This window comes from Suricata suricatta, chromosome 9 (assembly GCF_006229205.1).
Source record: "Suricata suricatta isolate VVHF042 chromosome 9, meerkat_22Aug2017_6uvM2_HiC, whole genome shotgun sequence".
Taxonomy (NCBI): Eukaryota; Metazoa; Chordata; class Mammalia; order Carnivora; family Herpestidae; genus Suricata; species Suricata suricatta.
This window is the reverse complement of record NC_043708.1, coordinates 88,858,599-88,871,996: the sequence shown is the minus strand read 5'-3', so window position 1 is coordinate 88,871,996 and position 13,398 is coordinate 88,858,599. Positions and strand designations below refer to the sequence as shown.

Here is a 13,398-nt window from a genome sequence, read left to right as displayed (position 1 = left end):
GTTTGTGGTAATGATGGCACTTTGTGCTATAATTTCCCATATTCTCTCTTTCTTCCTAATACCTGAAATCATCTCTTCTTAGCTAGTGGAAGCTGAATGGTGGAGGAGGTAGAGGAAGAAGTGATTTGACAGCATCAGTTTCTGCCTGTGGCTATGACCTCATTCAGTTTGATTGCTCCTCCCCTCTTACATTTTCCACACTGTAATCAGGACATGAATTGATACACTTGGGGAATGAAAGTCAGATGTCATCATCCAGTAGTTGATTTGTGGCAGCTACCAATGCCTGGACCATCCCACCCCCCAAAGATACTGACTGAACTGCCCTGGGGTGTGATACAGGTGTCAGAATTTTTAAAATCCTCCCAGTGTCCAAAGTATCACCAGGCAATGACTAAAACAGAAGGCCACATATTTCCTTTTTTATTGTAAAATATAACGAATCTACAGAGTATGTGATGCATAAACGTCAGCCTAACAAATTGTTGTAAGATGAGCACCCATGCAGCCATAATCCACTGCAAGAAACAGAACTTTGCCAAACCTCCAATGCACCTCTTGCTTTTTCTCAGTTATGCTTTTTTCAACTCTTTAGAGGTAACCATTACCCGGATGTTCTATAATCACTTTGTAGCTTTGTTTTACAACTTTCCCATATGAGCATGAATCCTTAATGCAGAGTAGACTGACAGATTTTTGAATTTTAGTAATATGGAACCATACTTCTTTGGCTTCTTTTGCTCAACCTTCTATATTTTTAAAATTCATTTGTATTTTATAAGTTTATGTATTTATTGAGAGAGAGTGAGAAAAGAGAAAAAAGAAAAAAGAAAAGAGAAGGGGGTGGTTAGCCAGGGAGGAGCAAAGAGAGAAGGAGAGAGAATCCCAAGTAGGCTCAACATTCACAGCATGGAGCCTGACATAGGGCTCAAACCCACAAACCATGAGATCCTGACCTGAGCCAAAACCAAGAGCTGATGGTTAACCAACTGAGCCACCAGGTGCCCTGTGTGTGTGTGTGTGTGTGTGTGTGTGTGTGTGTGTGTGTGTGTGTGTGTGTAGTTCCTTGCTTTTCACTATTCTGTAGTATTCTGTTATATCAACATACCACAATGTCTTTCTCCACTCCTTACGAATGTTTTGGTTGTTTCTGGTTTGGGGCTATTATGACCAGAGCTGCTATGGACATTTTCTTATGTCTCCTGGTGCATGAAGGCAGATATTCTGAACATAAATATAAAAGTGGAATTGTTGCTTATCTCAAAAAAGGGAAGAGGGGCCAGATGACACTTCTGGGGGACTCGCAGGGTAGATAGAAGTTGTTGTGTGGGACCTCCTTAACATTCCTGCTCTGGGCTGGGTGCCTGGAAGTGTGTACTGCTCCGAGCCACAGGCCTTGGGGATGTTGATGGTCTGTCTACAGGAGGCAACTGAGAAGCACATGGTCATCTGCTTTTGGTTGTTTCTTAGGACTAGAGGGACAAGTTTCATGCCTATCAAGGGTAAAGATCTTCATGAAACACACTGTACTCTGAGCTGGGACTCAAAGGAAGCCTCTTGGCAATGGGGTCACAGGCTGCACTATGGAAGGACAGCTGGCTGGTCCCCCAAATGTCAGGCCTTCCTCCCATCCTCACCATCTGCTAGAAGGAACCAAACCATCTCTGGAGAAAGAGAACATTATCATAGGCCTTAAAGTAGTTCTTAAATTCTAATTTTCTTCCTGATCTTAACAGGCAATTTCCTGCTATATTGGTCGTTCATTGATGCTTTGATGGAGTTGTGCTTTGCTTACTTTGTTATCAACTTTTTTCATTATCTTCAGTGGGCAGCTTGGTATGAATCAATTGTATGGCACATGCCCTCATTCTATATGAACACCATAAACCCAGGCTTGTTTCAGAGACCTCTGCTAAAATACCCTTGGGTCTTCCTGGGAATGATGATGAGCTAGCTCATCCATTCTCTTGTCATGGTTGCTGACACTCTGGACTACTGCTCTGCCATTTGGCAGGTTGTGTCTTGCCAAATTGAGTCTGTGATCCTACAAATGGCTGTTGCTGTTTTGTGTTACTTAGCTCCAAGCATGGACATAAGCTGAGGTACGCTAGAGCTGGCCCATTTTAGTTCATAAAGATGATTGTTTAGTTTTGAGAAATTATGTGAGCCAGTGTTTAAACAGCCATTATTAAAAATTGAATGATATAAACTTAACAGGATCATGGGGGAAGGGAAGGGGAAAAAATAGTTTCAGACAGAGGTAATCAAACCATAAGAGACTCTTGAATGCGGAGAGCAGATTGAGGGTTGATGAGCAGAGTGGGGGGAGACAGGAAATATGGGCAATGGGCGTTGAGAAGAGCACTTGTTGGGATGAGCACTGGGTGTTGTAAGCCATTAATTACAGGAATCTACCCCCAAAACCAAGAGCACACTGCATACACTGTATGTTAGCTAACTTATTAATTAACTTAAAAAAATAAAAAATAAACTAAATAAAGATAAAAAATATATTGAAACAAAGTTTATCAATCCTCAAAACTCATCACTTTCTAATTATTTTACTATTTGTTTTAGTAATTCATGCAATTTTACTATTCATGCATGTTTTATTATTCATGCAATTGAGGTTATTTATATTTATTTGGATATATATGGTAGAAATACTATGTAATGGCATAATATAGCACATCTCAGTGCCACATTTAGTGATGTCACCGCATAAACAGCCATGGGAGACATATTTACACCTTGGAAATTGGCAAATAGTCCACATTGGACATTATCTTACTTTTTTTCTCTTTCTTTCTTCTTTCTTTCAAGAGCTCATTTTAAATACTTAGCATATCACTGGACATAGGACACCTTTTCAAACCCTTACAGCAGAGTTCCAACAGACTCAATTATGAAAGGAAATTATCAATTAGAGAACTTAAAAACTGGTAATTAGAAGTGGCCATTCTAAGTTACAAGCCTACTCTTTTTTGATAGCAGTCCCTAATGATGCTGCTTCATCTAACTCCTGTCTTGGCTATTTATTGGTGGTAGAATTCAACTTTTCTGCCTAGTTTTTACCTACCCTCAGAAAGAATGACTTTGTACAGATCTTTCCTACATGGATTCCAGGCCTCAATTCTGAGAACACACAGGTAAAACAATTTCTTTTCCTCTCTCATCTACTTGACTCCTCAATTTCGCTTTTGTGTTCTCATTTTCTTCCTGCCCTAACCTTGAACTCCCTTGAAGATGATTGACACCAGGAATGTCCATGTTCCTTATTTTTTCCCACAGGGCTAACTTTACTCAGAATATAGCAGTCAATATATTTCAGCATCTGGTTTATTCAATGTTGAATAAAGCCACCTGTGGAACTTCAACAGAATAGTCCAGGTTGAGATTTGGCCCTTAAAAATGGCCTTCATTTCCCCTTTCCTTGAATAAATATACACCCATCTCAAGAATAAACAGTGATGCTAAGACAGGGTATTTCAAATCCATATTTAGCAATAAAGACACCAAAATATTCCCTCTTCAATATAATCTACACACGGGACATACTTAATGGATTACCTTATTTACATAACTATATGGAAACTACCTTTAGATTCTCTGTCTGGAACATTGCATTTAAGATTCCTCATTGCCTTCTGAACTTCCCTAAGAAGAATGTATACTTCAGAATGTATTAAAAACTCAGCACTTTTCTCTGCTGGTCACCTGACTTCCCCCTTTCATCTGGCTTCTTCCGTAGCCTCCTAATTGGTTTCTCAGCTTCCACCACTGCCCTTCTTCAGTCTATTCTCAGCACAGCCTCCAGAGTGATTCTGTTAAAATATAAATCGGATTAGGTTGTTCGTTTCTTTGCTCAAAATTATCTAATGTCTTCCCATTTCTTTTAGGGAATAAGCCACATAGGATCCAACTCCTTATTTCTTTGACATACATTATTCTCCCTATAGGGCCCTCACTCTTCTCTAGCCAGTTGCACTGCCTTGCTGTCCTCTAAACAGATGCTATCTTTCCTCGGGGATTTCTCATGGGATCTACTTGTAGCATGGAATGTTTTTGTCCCAGAAAGCTGCATAATTTGATCTCGTATTTCCTTCAGATCTTTTCCCAATATCATTTCTTAGTGACATTTTCGCCAGTAACCTTATTACAGTTACAACCCTGTCTACCTTTTCTATCTACCTTTCCTCCCTCATATTTATCATATAGATATGTATGTATATATGTATGTATATGTACAAATATATATGTAATCTTGTTTATTGCCTTGTTTTCTGCCACCATTAGAATGCAAATTTTATGAAGAATTTGTATCTGATTATAGCATGTTGAATTACCATTGTCTAAAACCTAGCATCTGGTACAAAAAGATTTTTGATAAATATATTGAACAGATGGATGAATGGATGATAGAGTGGTAGAACAGACTTTGGCTAGGAGCTGGAGACTAGATTTTGGTTTTTCCCTTTTCCATTGATAAGTTCTACAATACTTACTACATTTTGTTTCTATATGTCTGTGTACTTCTCAACAAAATGGGAATACAGCTGTTTCACATGCCTCATCAATTTGTAGTAATCCTCATGCAAGGAAATACTCTATACAAGTGCATGGGCTATTTTTTTGTCTAAGTCATTTATACCCAATATACTCAGCAGCTAACTCCATGCCCACTTTATTTTAAACCCTTCCCAAGAAAAAAAACTTTCCACCTGAACACAGAGTAGGGGTGACAGGTTCATTTTTGCATCTCCCTCTGAATATTTTAGTTGGGTCCTTTACTTATCACTTAGATCAGATCCTTAGATTTACTATGAAAGCCATTGAGAACCTGAAGAATGCAATAGCTCATCACAAGGTCCAGGGTCTTCTATGTGTCTAGTGTTGTGTTGGGTGTTCTGCATATGTGATCTCCTTTCATCTCCATGGCAGCTGTGCAAGGAGAGTGTGGCTTTTTTTTTTTTTTTTTTTAAAGATGAAGAAGTTGAAGTTTAGAAAAATCTAGTATCCCACTGAGGCAGCAGGGCTGGTATAAGACAGGGCCAGGGGGAGAATTCAAGTCTGTCTGTTGCTAATAACAAACTCTCATCTATCTCTGTGAATTGAGATATTTAATCCAAGCGCCTAAAAGTAAATATTCTTCTGTGAATGGTGTTTCTCACTGACATGTTATTTCTTTTTAGACTGTTTATGACCAGTGGTTCATTGCCCTTTTTAACATTGTTTACACATCCCTGCCTGTTTTAGCCATGGGGATTTTCGACCAGGTATGTATTTGTTTCTGTCTTTATAACATATTTTGTTTTGTTGATGCTTTTTAGTTGCTTCTAGATTCTAAGTAGAAAACACAAGTCATGGAAAGAGTCCTGGAATTTCAGTTGTCTGTATAGGTGTTTCATGGATCAGAAACCCTTCCAGATCACCCACATCTCCCAAACAGTTCGCTGATCAAAGTTTGGCTACTCTCTTGTTTGAGACTCCTACACCACCTTATTGCTCTAAAGCCTGAGACTTCCTACATGAAATGGTCTATAATTTTATGTTGGTCCAGCACTTCCCAGGCTTGTAGGACTTTACTATTATTTATTTATTTTTTCATATAGCACCTTTTAATATACCTCAGAACTAGTGCCTTGTGGTTCACCCACTGGGAAATGCTACATTAGCTCTCAAATGCAGAGAACCACACAGTGATAGAAAATCATGGAACCTATTGGACTGCAGAGGGCCAGCATCTGTGGTGAGATTTCCTTGGCCAGCATAACCCAGAACAGAAAGGAACTAGAGGTCAGTGGAGTACATGGCCAATGGAAGAGGATGACATGAAGCCCCCACAGCCATGGAGAGAAGGGACCCAGTCTTTTTTCTAGCTCAAAGTGCTTGAGGAGAGAGGAGAGGGAATCAGTTACAAAAATGGTGGGTCCTTGGCACACTCGTTGCCTTGGAAAGTACTTCCTGGAAGGGAGAAGAAGTCTGGCTGCCTATGAGGAAATGGAAGGCTAGCCAGAGGAGTTTCCATGGCACAATTAGAATGAATTATTTAAAAAATTATTTTGGAAGTGTATTTGAAGAGACCAGATTTTCTCTAGACTGCTGTTAGACCTGTTTGCTAGGCCTCATTTTTCTGGCCCAAAGCTGTCTATTTCGAATTATAAATTGTCACTTTGTGAGCCCACTCCACCCTCCCATTCTCTGCCTTTGTAGTTAATTGTCTCACTTCTTGTATGTAAAAAGGGCAGTTTGTGCACGACATATTTTATGGAATTCTGTAAAAACATAACGAACTCCTCAAGACCTTAGATGTAAAGCATTAAGCACATTCATTTCCAAGTTCCCATGTTTACAAGCATTTCTTTTCTTGGTGCTTTGTAGCTGCCCAGAATGTGGAATAAAATAATAAAAATAAAGCAGTTTCTGGGAAAGGATGGTTATTGTGCAATTCTAAAAAAAAAAAATATAATAAGGCCCCTTATTGCCATCAAGTTAAGTGTCTGCCCCTCTCCTTTCTTTGTCAACTTTGGCCCCTACATGGATCACAAGATCATGAAATGTTATGCTGGAAGGCATCTGTGATCATCTGTGATCTGCTCATTTTATAAGGAGGAAACCAAGGCTCAAGTCACTGCCCTAAAGCCAGACAGCCAGTGTGTGACAGAACTCAGTCTAGTGCCAGGCCACCTGACACTGACATGGTGATGCTATTACTATTCTTATTATATCACATTATCTTATTTTTTATTTTTTATTTTTTATAGAAGCATCTGGTTTTTTTTTTAAATTATTACTTATGGTGTGGCAAGAACACTGCTGAATACATGAATTTAATCATGACATTGGTCCTGTAAAGGGGGTGCTATTGTTTGCATGTCTGGAGATTAGGAAACTGAGCCTCAACAGAATAAGCAATGGATGTAAGACTACGTACCTGCTAAGCAGCAGAACTAGGGTTTGAACTCAGGGTTGTCTGGTTTCAAAGCCTGTGGATGTAATTTGACCAGTCACTGGACTGGAAAAGGAAGTACCAGCAGCATTTCAAAATGGGACTTCCTAAAGAGAATATGTCAGTATTCTTCATAGGACCCCATTCAACAAGAAAGGCCATTCCACAAGCAGGGAGGGAAACCTGGTCTGCCCCCAGATTTCATGCCTATGTTGCTCCCATCTTGGGTGCTTCTCCTCTAGTCATGGTCCTCTGATGTCCCTGGTAGTTAGGCCATCCTTTTTGATTTGGGCATTTGGCTTTAGTGCTTACTGGTCATCAGCATTACTTTGAAGCTGATTGGAAATTCTGAGACTCAGGCCCTACCTCCAACCTACTCCCAAGATGATTTATGTGCACATTAAGTTTGAGAAGCTCTGTTTTAGTTTCTCCAAGGACGTGTTTGGGGCCACACATACCTTCTCATTCTGTATACAGTATTTCTGTCGAACGGCTGGTGTTGGAATACTCCCTGTGTAGAGCACTCGGCTCTTCAGGCTCGGCTTCCTTCCCACTGGAATCCCACTTGGAATTTCCCCCTTGCCCTGTTCCCCTTCTGCTCTCCCTCCTGTCACACTTGGAAATTCAGTGGCCAATTCTTAACTCTGTGGGTCTCTGCTGCCATCTCCTGGTCACTACCACTCACTGCCTTGGCAGTTAACCCCCAGCCCCATTGGCTGCAAGAGCATTCCTGGACTGTGAGTGTTTCCGTAGGGGACCAGAGAAAAGAAACTTTGGTCTGTAGTCAAGGATCTGGGGTGCAGGTCAACTTCTGGTTCTGCAACAAGAACTATATGATCTCTTGTGACTCTCTCTTGGAGACTCAAATTCCTCTTCTGTAAAATAGGGATCATTTTATTATCTTCCGCATTATTGTGGAAATGAAGACATGCTAATGAGTAGTGTTTGTTAGGGTATGCTTTGACCTGCACTTGCTGTTTTCTGAGATGGTGAATTCAGGGCCTCTCTGATATCTCAAGCCTCCTCCACGGAAGTAACATTTTATTGACAGGATGTGAATGACCAGAACAGCATGGACTACCCCCAGCTCTACGAACCTGGTCAGCTCAATCTGCTGTTTAACAAGCGCAAGTTTTTCATCGGCATGGCACATGGCGTCTACACCTCATTGGCCCTTTTCTTCATCCCCTATGGAGCTTTTTACAACGTGGCTGGAGAAGATGGGCAGCACATTGCTGACTACCAGTCTTTTGCAGTTACCATGGCTACATCGCTGGTCATCGTGGTCAGTGTGCAGGTAACCCTGTTGCTGAAAAGAACTTGATGGCTTTACAACTTTTAAAAATCATTTTCATTATTGACTGATTTTGTCTACTTGTGGGGGTAAAAATCCTAAAGGAATTCCAGAGTTTCTTTTTAACTACACATTTTGAGATGAAAACAGAAAGCTGTAACATAAAAGACCAGATGTGGGAGATTAGCATTAGGTGTTTATAATCTCTGTGTTAGTAGAGACCTCACAATTAATCATTTTTTAGGGTGGAGCATTGTATGTATGCAGAAATGATTATACTACTGTTTCCTTCTTGTGCTTGAAAAAGAAAAGTTTTCCAACAATAACAGAGAGAAACTTTCCCATGATTTCTATAAGCCTTAATAACTTCCAGGTTTTAAAGTGAAATTTCAAATGTATTTGGCAGTAGATGTCTATGAAATCATTTGAGAGGTTCAGTGTTATATTTTGGCATATCTAAACCTTAAATTCAGAGAAGCTCTTCTGGTAGGGATGATTTTTAATGGTCCACTAACTTTCACTGGGCATTTTGAGTTTGTTTCTATTTCCTTCTTAATGCAAATGGTGGACAGTACCTTTCACTATTGAGTTGGAGTTCACAAAAGCTCTCCCAGTAATTAAAATCTGGACCTCTGGGTGGAAATACCAAGCAGTGTGACCTCTTGTGTTTTTTGTTTGTTTACTTTCTTTTTTTAAGGAGCAAATATCAGTCAAGAACTTGGTTTCTAGAGTTTAAATTGCCTTTGAGCAGTCCTCTGTCTATCCCATAGACAATGTTGTTTTTTGTTCTTTACAAATCTTAGCTGCTCATTTTCAACAAAGAATCTCATTAAACCCCAGACTTTCTTTTCTAGACTTAAAAATAAACATTTGTTATGTTAAATGAACCAAATGTAAACATAATTGCTTTTAAAGGATATCTCTGCCATTCCCTGGTCCATTTAAGTGAGTATCGTGAAATCTATACCAAAGCCATCTAGCATGTGACATCTGGAGAGTTCAAAATTAAGAGTCAGACAGGTAGTATGCAAATGCAGAACCAGATTTCTCCACTCAAAAAGAGTTTTGTCTCACAAATAAAGCATGCAGTTGCTTTACAAACCTTCCATGTCTAGTTCAATTCTGTGGTAGAGAGGGAAATAATGGAGTGACTTGGAAGCATCTGACATAGTTAAGACCTTCGTCACGACAGTCCATTACTGGGACAAGATGTATGTCACCTCACAAGGAGCCCCATCTTTTCTTGTCACTCTTGCCACTATACTGGGCACTCCAACCTGTTTTGTTGCCTTTTGATTACTGAGCAGGCTCTGTGTATACTTTTTATGTTTCCAGGCTAAAGATTTAAGTGATCTACGCCTAGATGTGAGGGCACATTTCCAGTTCTCTGGATTCTCCTTCTGATGGGGAGGACAATTGTCGAAATCTTTTTAGTGGTAACAGCATATACACCAGGTCAGGCTTGTGACTTGGTACTCCAAAAGATGATTTTAAAGGTACTTACTGAGATACAAGGCCAGTATCTAAAGTAAAAAGCAAATGGGAAATACTCTTCAAACTATCATTAACATCACCTGCTATATAAGTAACGATAAAAAACAATTACCTGGAAAATTCACTGTAGATATGATAGGCATTGCATGTTTAGTGAAATTATTTTTCAGAATTCTACAATTTTTGGTTAATGTTATCTTGTTATTAAAAAAAGCCTTATGATATTCCTACATATCTTTTTTCTTTTTCCTTTTGCCTATCCATAATTTATTTTCTCAGATGCTATTATAGCATTATAGTGTTTTTATATTTAGATTTAGAAACTCTTTTCCCCGTAAAATGCACAGTTTCTGTTGGGTATCACAGTTATCTTTCTCCTTTTTCACAAATTTTGAGATTAAAGAAACAATTATATTTTAAAACATTTTGGGTGGCTCAGTTGGTTAAGTGTCCAGCTTCAGCTCAGGTCATGATCTCATGGTTCGTGGGTTTGAGCCCCACATTGGGCTCTGTGCTGACAGCTAGCTCAGAGCCTGGAGCCTGCTTCAGATTCTGTATCTCCCTCTCTCTCTCTGACCCTCCCCTGCTCACACACTCTCTCTCTCTGTCTCTCAAAAATAAATAAAAAACATTTTAAAAATTAAATAAAAATTTTGTATTCACAAAAAAGAATTTTATGTTCTTCCAGAGTTTTAAAAATAAATCATTCAAAATTATTTACCTTACCACTGGTCCCTCATTCAAGATGTTATGGGTGGGGCTATCAGGTCTATTTGATTCAGGCCTATGGGCCATTTGTCTCTTCAAGATCCATTTTCTGTCTTCTTATTTTGTTTTTTTAATTTTTTTTAATGTTTATTTATTTTTGAGAGAGAGACGGAGCATGAACAGGAGAGGAGCAAAGAGAGAGGGAGACACAGAATCCGAAGCAGCCTCCAGGCTCTGAGCTGTTGGCACAAAGCACGATGTGGGGCTTGAACCCACAACGGTGAGATCATGGCCTGAGTGGAAGTCAGGCACTTAACTGACTAAGCCACCCAGGTGCCCTTCATAGCCTTGATACTTTTGAATAGTAGTGATCAGGTATTTGGTAGAATGTTTCTGGATTTGTCTGATCCTTTCTTAGGAATAGATGGAGTTGTGGATTTGGGGTGAGATTCACAAAGAGGTGATGTGCCCTTGTCACATCCTATCAGGGAGTGTGTGATATCAGCATGACTTATTACTGGTGACGGTGACCTGACTTACTTGTTAGGGTGATACTCTTCAGGTTTCTCCATTCTAAACTGTGCTTGCCTTTTCATACTCTATTCATTAGAAGTGAGTCACTAAATCTAGCCCAGTATGTGCAAGACGAGAACTAGCTCCATTTCTTAGAGACCAGAGTTTCAAATAACGGGTAGTCATATGTTAAAACCATAACAGTATAATTTAAAGTAAAATTGGCACAACAAACTGGGGCCCAAGGTCACAGAGTGACTGCACTGCAGGGTTAGGGTCCAGTAGCCTTATTTCCTGAATCAAATATTTATTTTTTTTATTTTTAATAAAGGCAATTGTGAATGTTCCATGAAAAACACGGGGCAAGCATTTCCTACAACACAATTATTACTGGGCTACAGGGCAGTTAGGCACACTTGGGAAGCATACCCACAGTTGTACTTCTAAAGATGAGGTGCTGGGTTTCACCACTTGGTGGCTGTGCCTCTTCTCCCCGCACAAGGTGAAGTCCCCTAGATGTGATCGGAATCCTCCTATCCCCTAGATTTCTCCTCCACCCGATTTCTCCCTGCCTCACCCATACCCCCTGCTGAGTGCCGGAGGCTCCTGAAACAGCCCGGAGCCTGAGGACATTTTCTGTCAAGAGAACAAGGTAGGAGAGATCCGGGGCGGAGCTGGAGGTGTGGAGGCAGAATAGACATGAGTGAGAATGGACCCCAGTTTCCAAGTTCTGGCATGCTTTGTTTACTTCTGTACTTCCACTTAAACTGTAGTGCCAGACAAAAATCAGTATTGAGTGGATATAAGGGCGGAAAGATAAGAAGAGAAAGAAAGAATAAAGTTGAGTAAAGGAAGGGAGAATAATTTGGTTGAGGGATCTATCGCCCTGTCTTAGATACATCTCACCCCATCTCACCCCAGATGACCAAAGCAGGCTTGTCCTTGGTGGGAGCCTTCTGAGACTTGTCATCATCACCACTAGCAGTGAGATCATGCATTATACTTAGTCCTCGCGGTGCCACTATGTACGAAGGATTATTTATTGTCCCCGTTCACAGATGAAGCTCAGAGAGGGTAAGCAACTTGCCTAAAGTCACCAAGGGAGTCCTAGATGCAGGATTGGAGACTTTTATGACTCCAGTGTTGTCTGGAGCAAACTCTTTTATTCTACAGGAAGACTGGTTAAAATGCAAAATTTCAGGAAGTATATAAGAACAAGGATTAGAGTGAATATAAGGAAGATATCAGATACTTTGTTGTCTATATATGAGGAGACAGAGGAAGAGAGAAGGAAGAGAAAGAAAAGAAAAGAAAGGAAAGGCAAGCAAGCAATCCTAAAGCTAGAAGCACTGTAAAAAGAGAATGTCTGGAAGAACAGAGAGGAGAGGCTAGAGTTACTGAAAGCAACTTGGGTCCAATGCCCGTGTCAGGGCTTCCGATTTTCAGAGTAACAATAGCTCCTGTTAATTGAGCATTTATTATGCAAATGATTTGTTTTTCAGATAATCTCATTATCCCATTTAATCCTCTTGCCAGTCGTCTGAAACATAAATACAATTACTGTAGATAAGAAAATAAACTTGCTGGTGTGCCTGGGCATCTCAGTTGGTTAAGTGTCCAACTTGATTTTCGTTCAGGTTATGATCTCGCAGTTTGTGAGTTTGAGCTCTGCACTGACATTGTGGAACCTGCTTGGGATTCTCTCTCTCTCTCTCTCTCTCTCTCTTTCTCTCAAAAATAAACATTTAAAAAAGTTATATTAAAAAAAGAAAGAAAATAGACTTGGCACAGTTCAAGTCACACAGAGAGTGGCAGGGCAGGATTTGAACACAGATCCTCTGATCTCAGGGCCCCAGCTCCAAATCCAAGTGGACCTCCTTTCTTTATAGGGATAAATGGAAGCTGTGGGCCTCCCCAAAGGCATAGTAACTACAGGGAACTCACTGTCCACCTCTATATGAGCGGATACCCAGGACACCAGTATCACCCTTGAATAAAGTGGGAGAGAAACTTAATAGATGGTAAACACATAGATCCTCTTTCAACATCAAAATTTCAACTCGAGGAATGGACAGATTCCCAATTACTGTCATTTTGGGTTTCCACTCATTTTTTAAAAATTCAAGTTAGGGAGTGGAGCCAAGATGGCGGAGAGGAAGGGAGCTCTGTAAACTCTCTCTGCACCGTTTTTCGAACTGAGAAGGATATTACGTTCAACTGAGAGCGCAGAAGGAGAAAATACGAACTACAGAGGGAATAGAACCTCAAAGATACCTGAGACTACACCAAGAAACAAGCCCAAGTGTGCAAGAAGGCGAGTCCCAAATATTGAAGAGTAGGGAAATAAAATACTCACAGGCACAACAAGGGAAACTGAGAGATATCATTAAGAGAATATCTCCTGAAACGGCAGGCCCTGGACAGTCAATAAGCCTCCTTT

The 13,398-nt window shown here is 40.1% G+C and overlaps 1 protein-coding gene across 9 annotated transcripts in view; it reads left to right on the top strand.

The window, feature by feature from the left end:
* ATP8B4 (ATPase phospholipid transporting 8B4 (putative)) overlaps positions 1 to 13,398 on the top strand; it is a 256,052-nt gene that overhangs the window by 229,980 nt on the left and 12,674 nt on the right. For 8 of the 9 annotated variants that reach the window (XM_029950435.1, XM_029950438.1, XM_029950434.1 and 5 more), the window contains 2 exons: positions 5,193 to 5,276; positions 8,001 to 8,246. In XM_029950435.1, the coding sequence (XP_029806295.1) occupies positions 5,193 to 5,276; positions 8,001 to 8,246 (330 nt within the window). Of the gene's footprint in view, positions 1 to 5,192; positions 5,277 to 8,000; positions 8,247 to 9,578; positions 9,857 to 13,398 lie in introns of those variants that run through there. The other variant, XM_029950441.1, reaches the window with a different exon arrangement.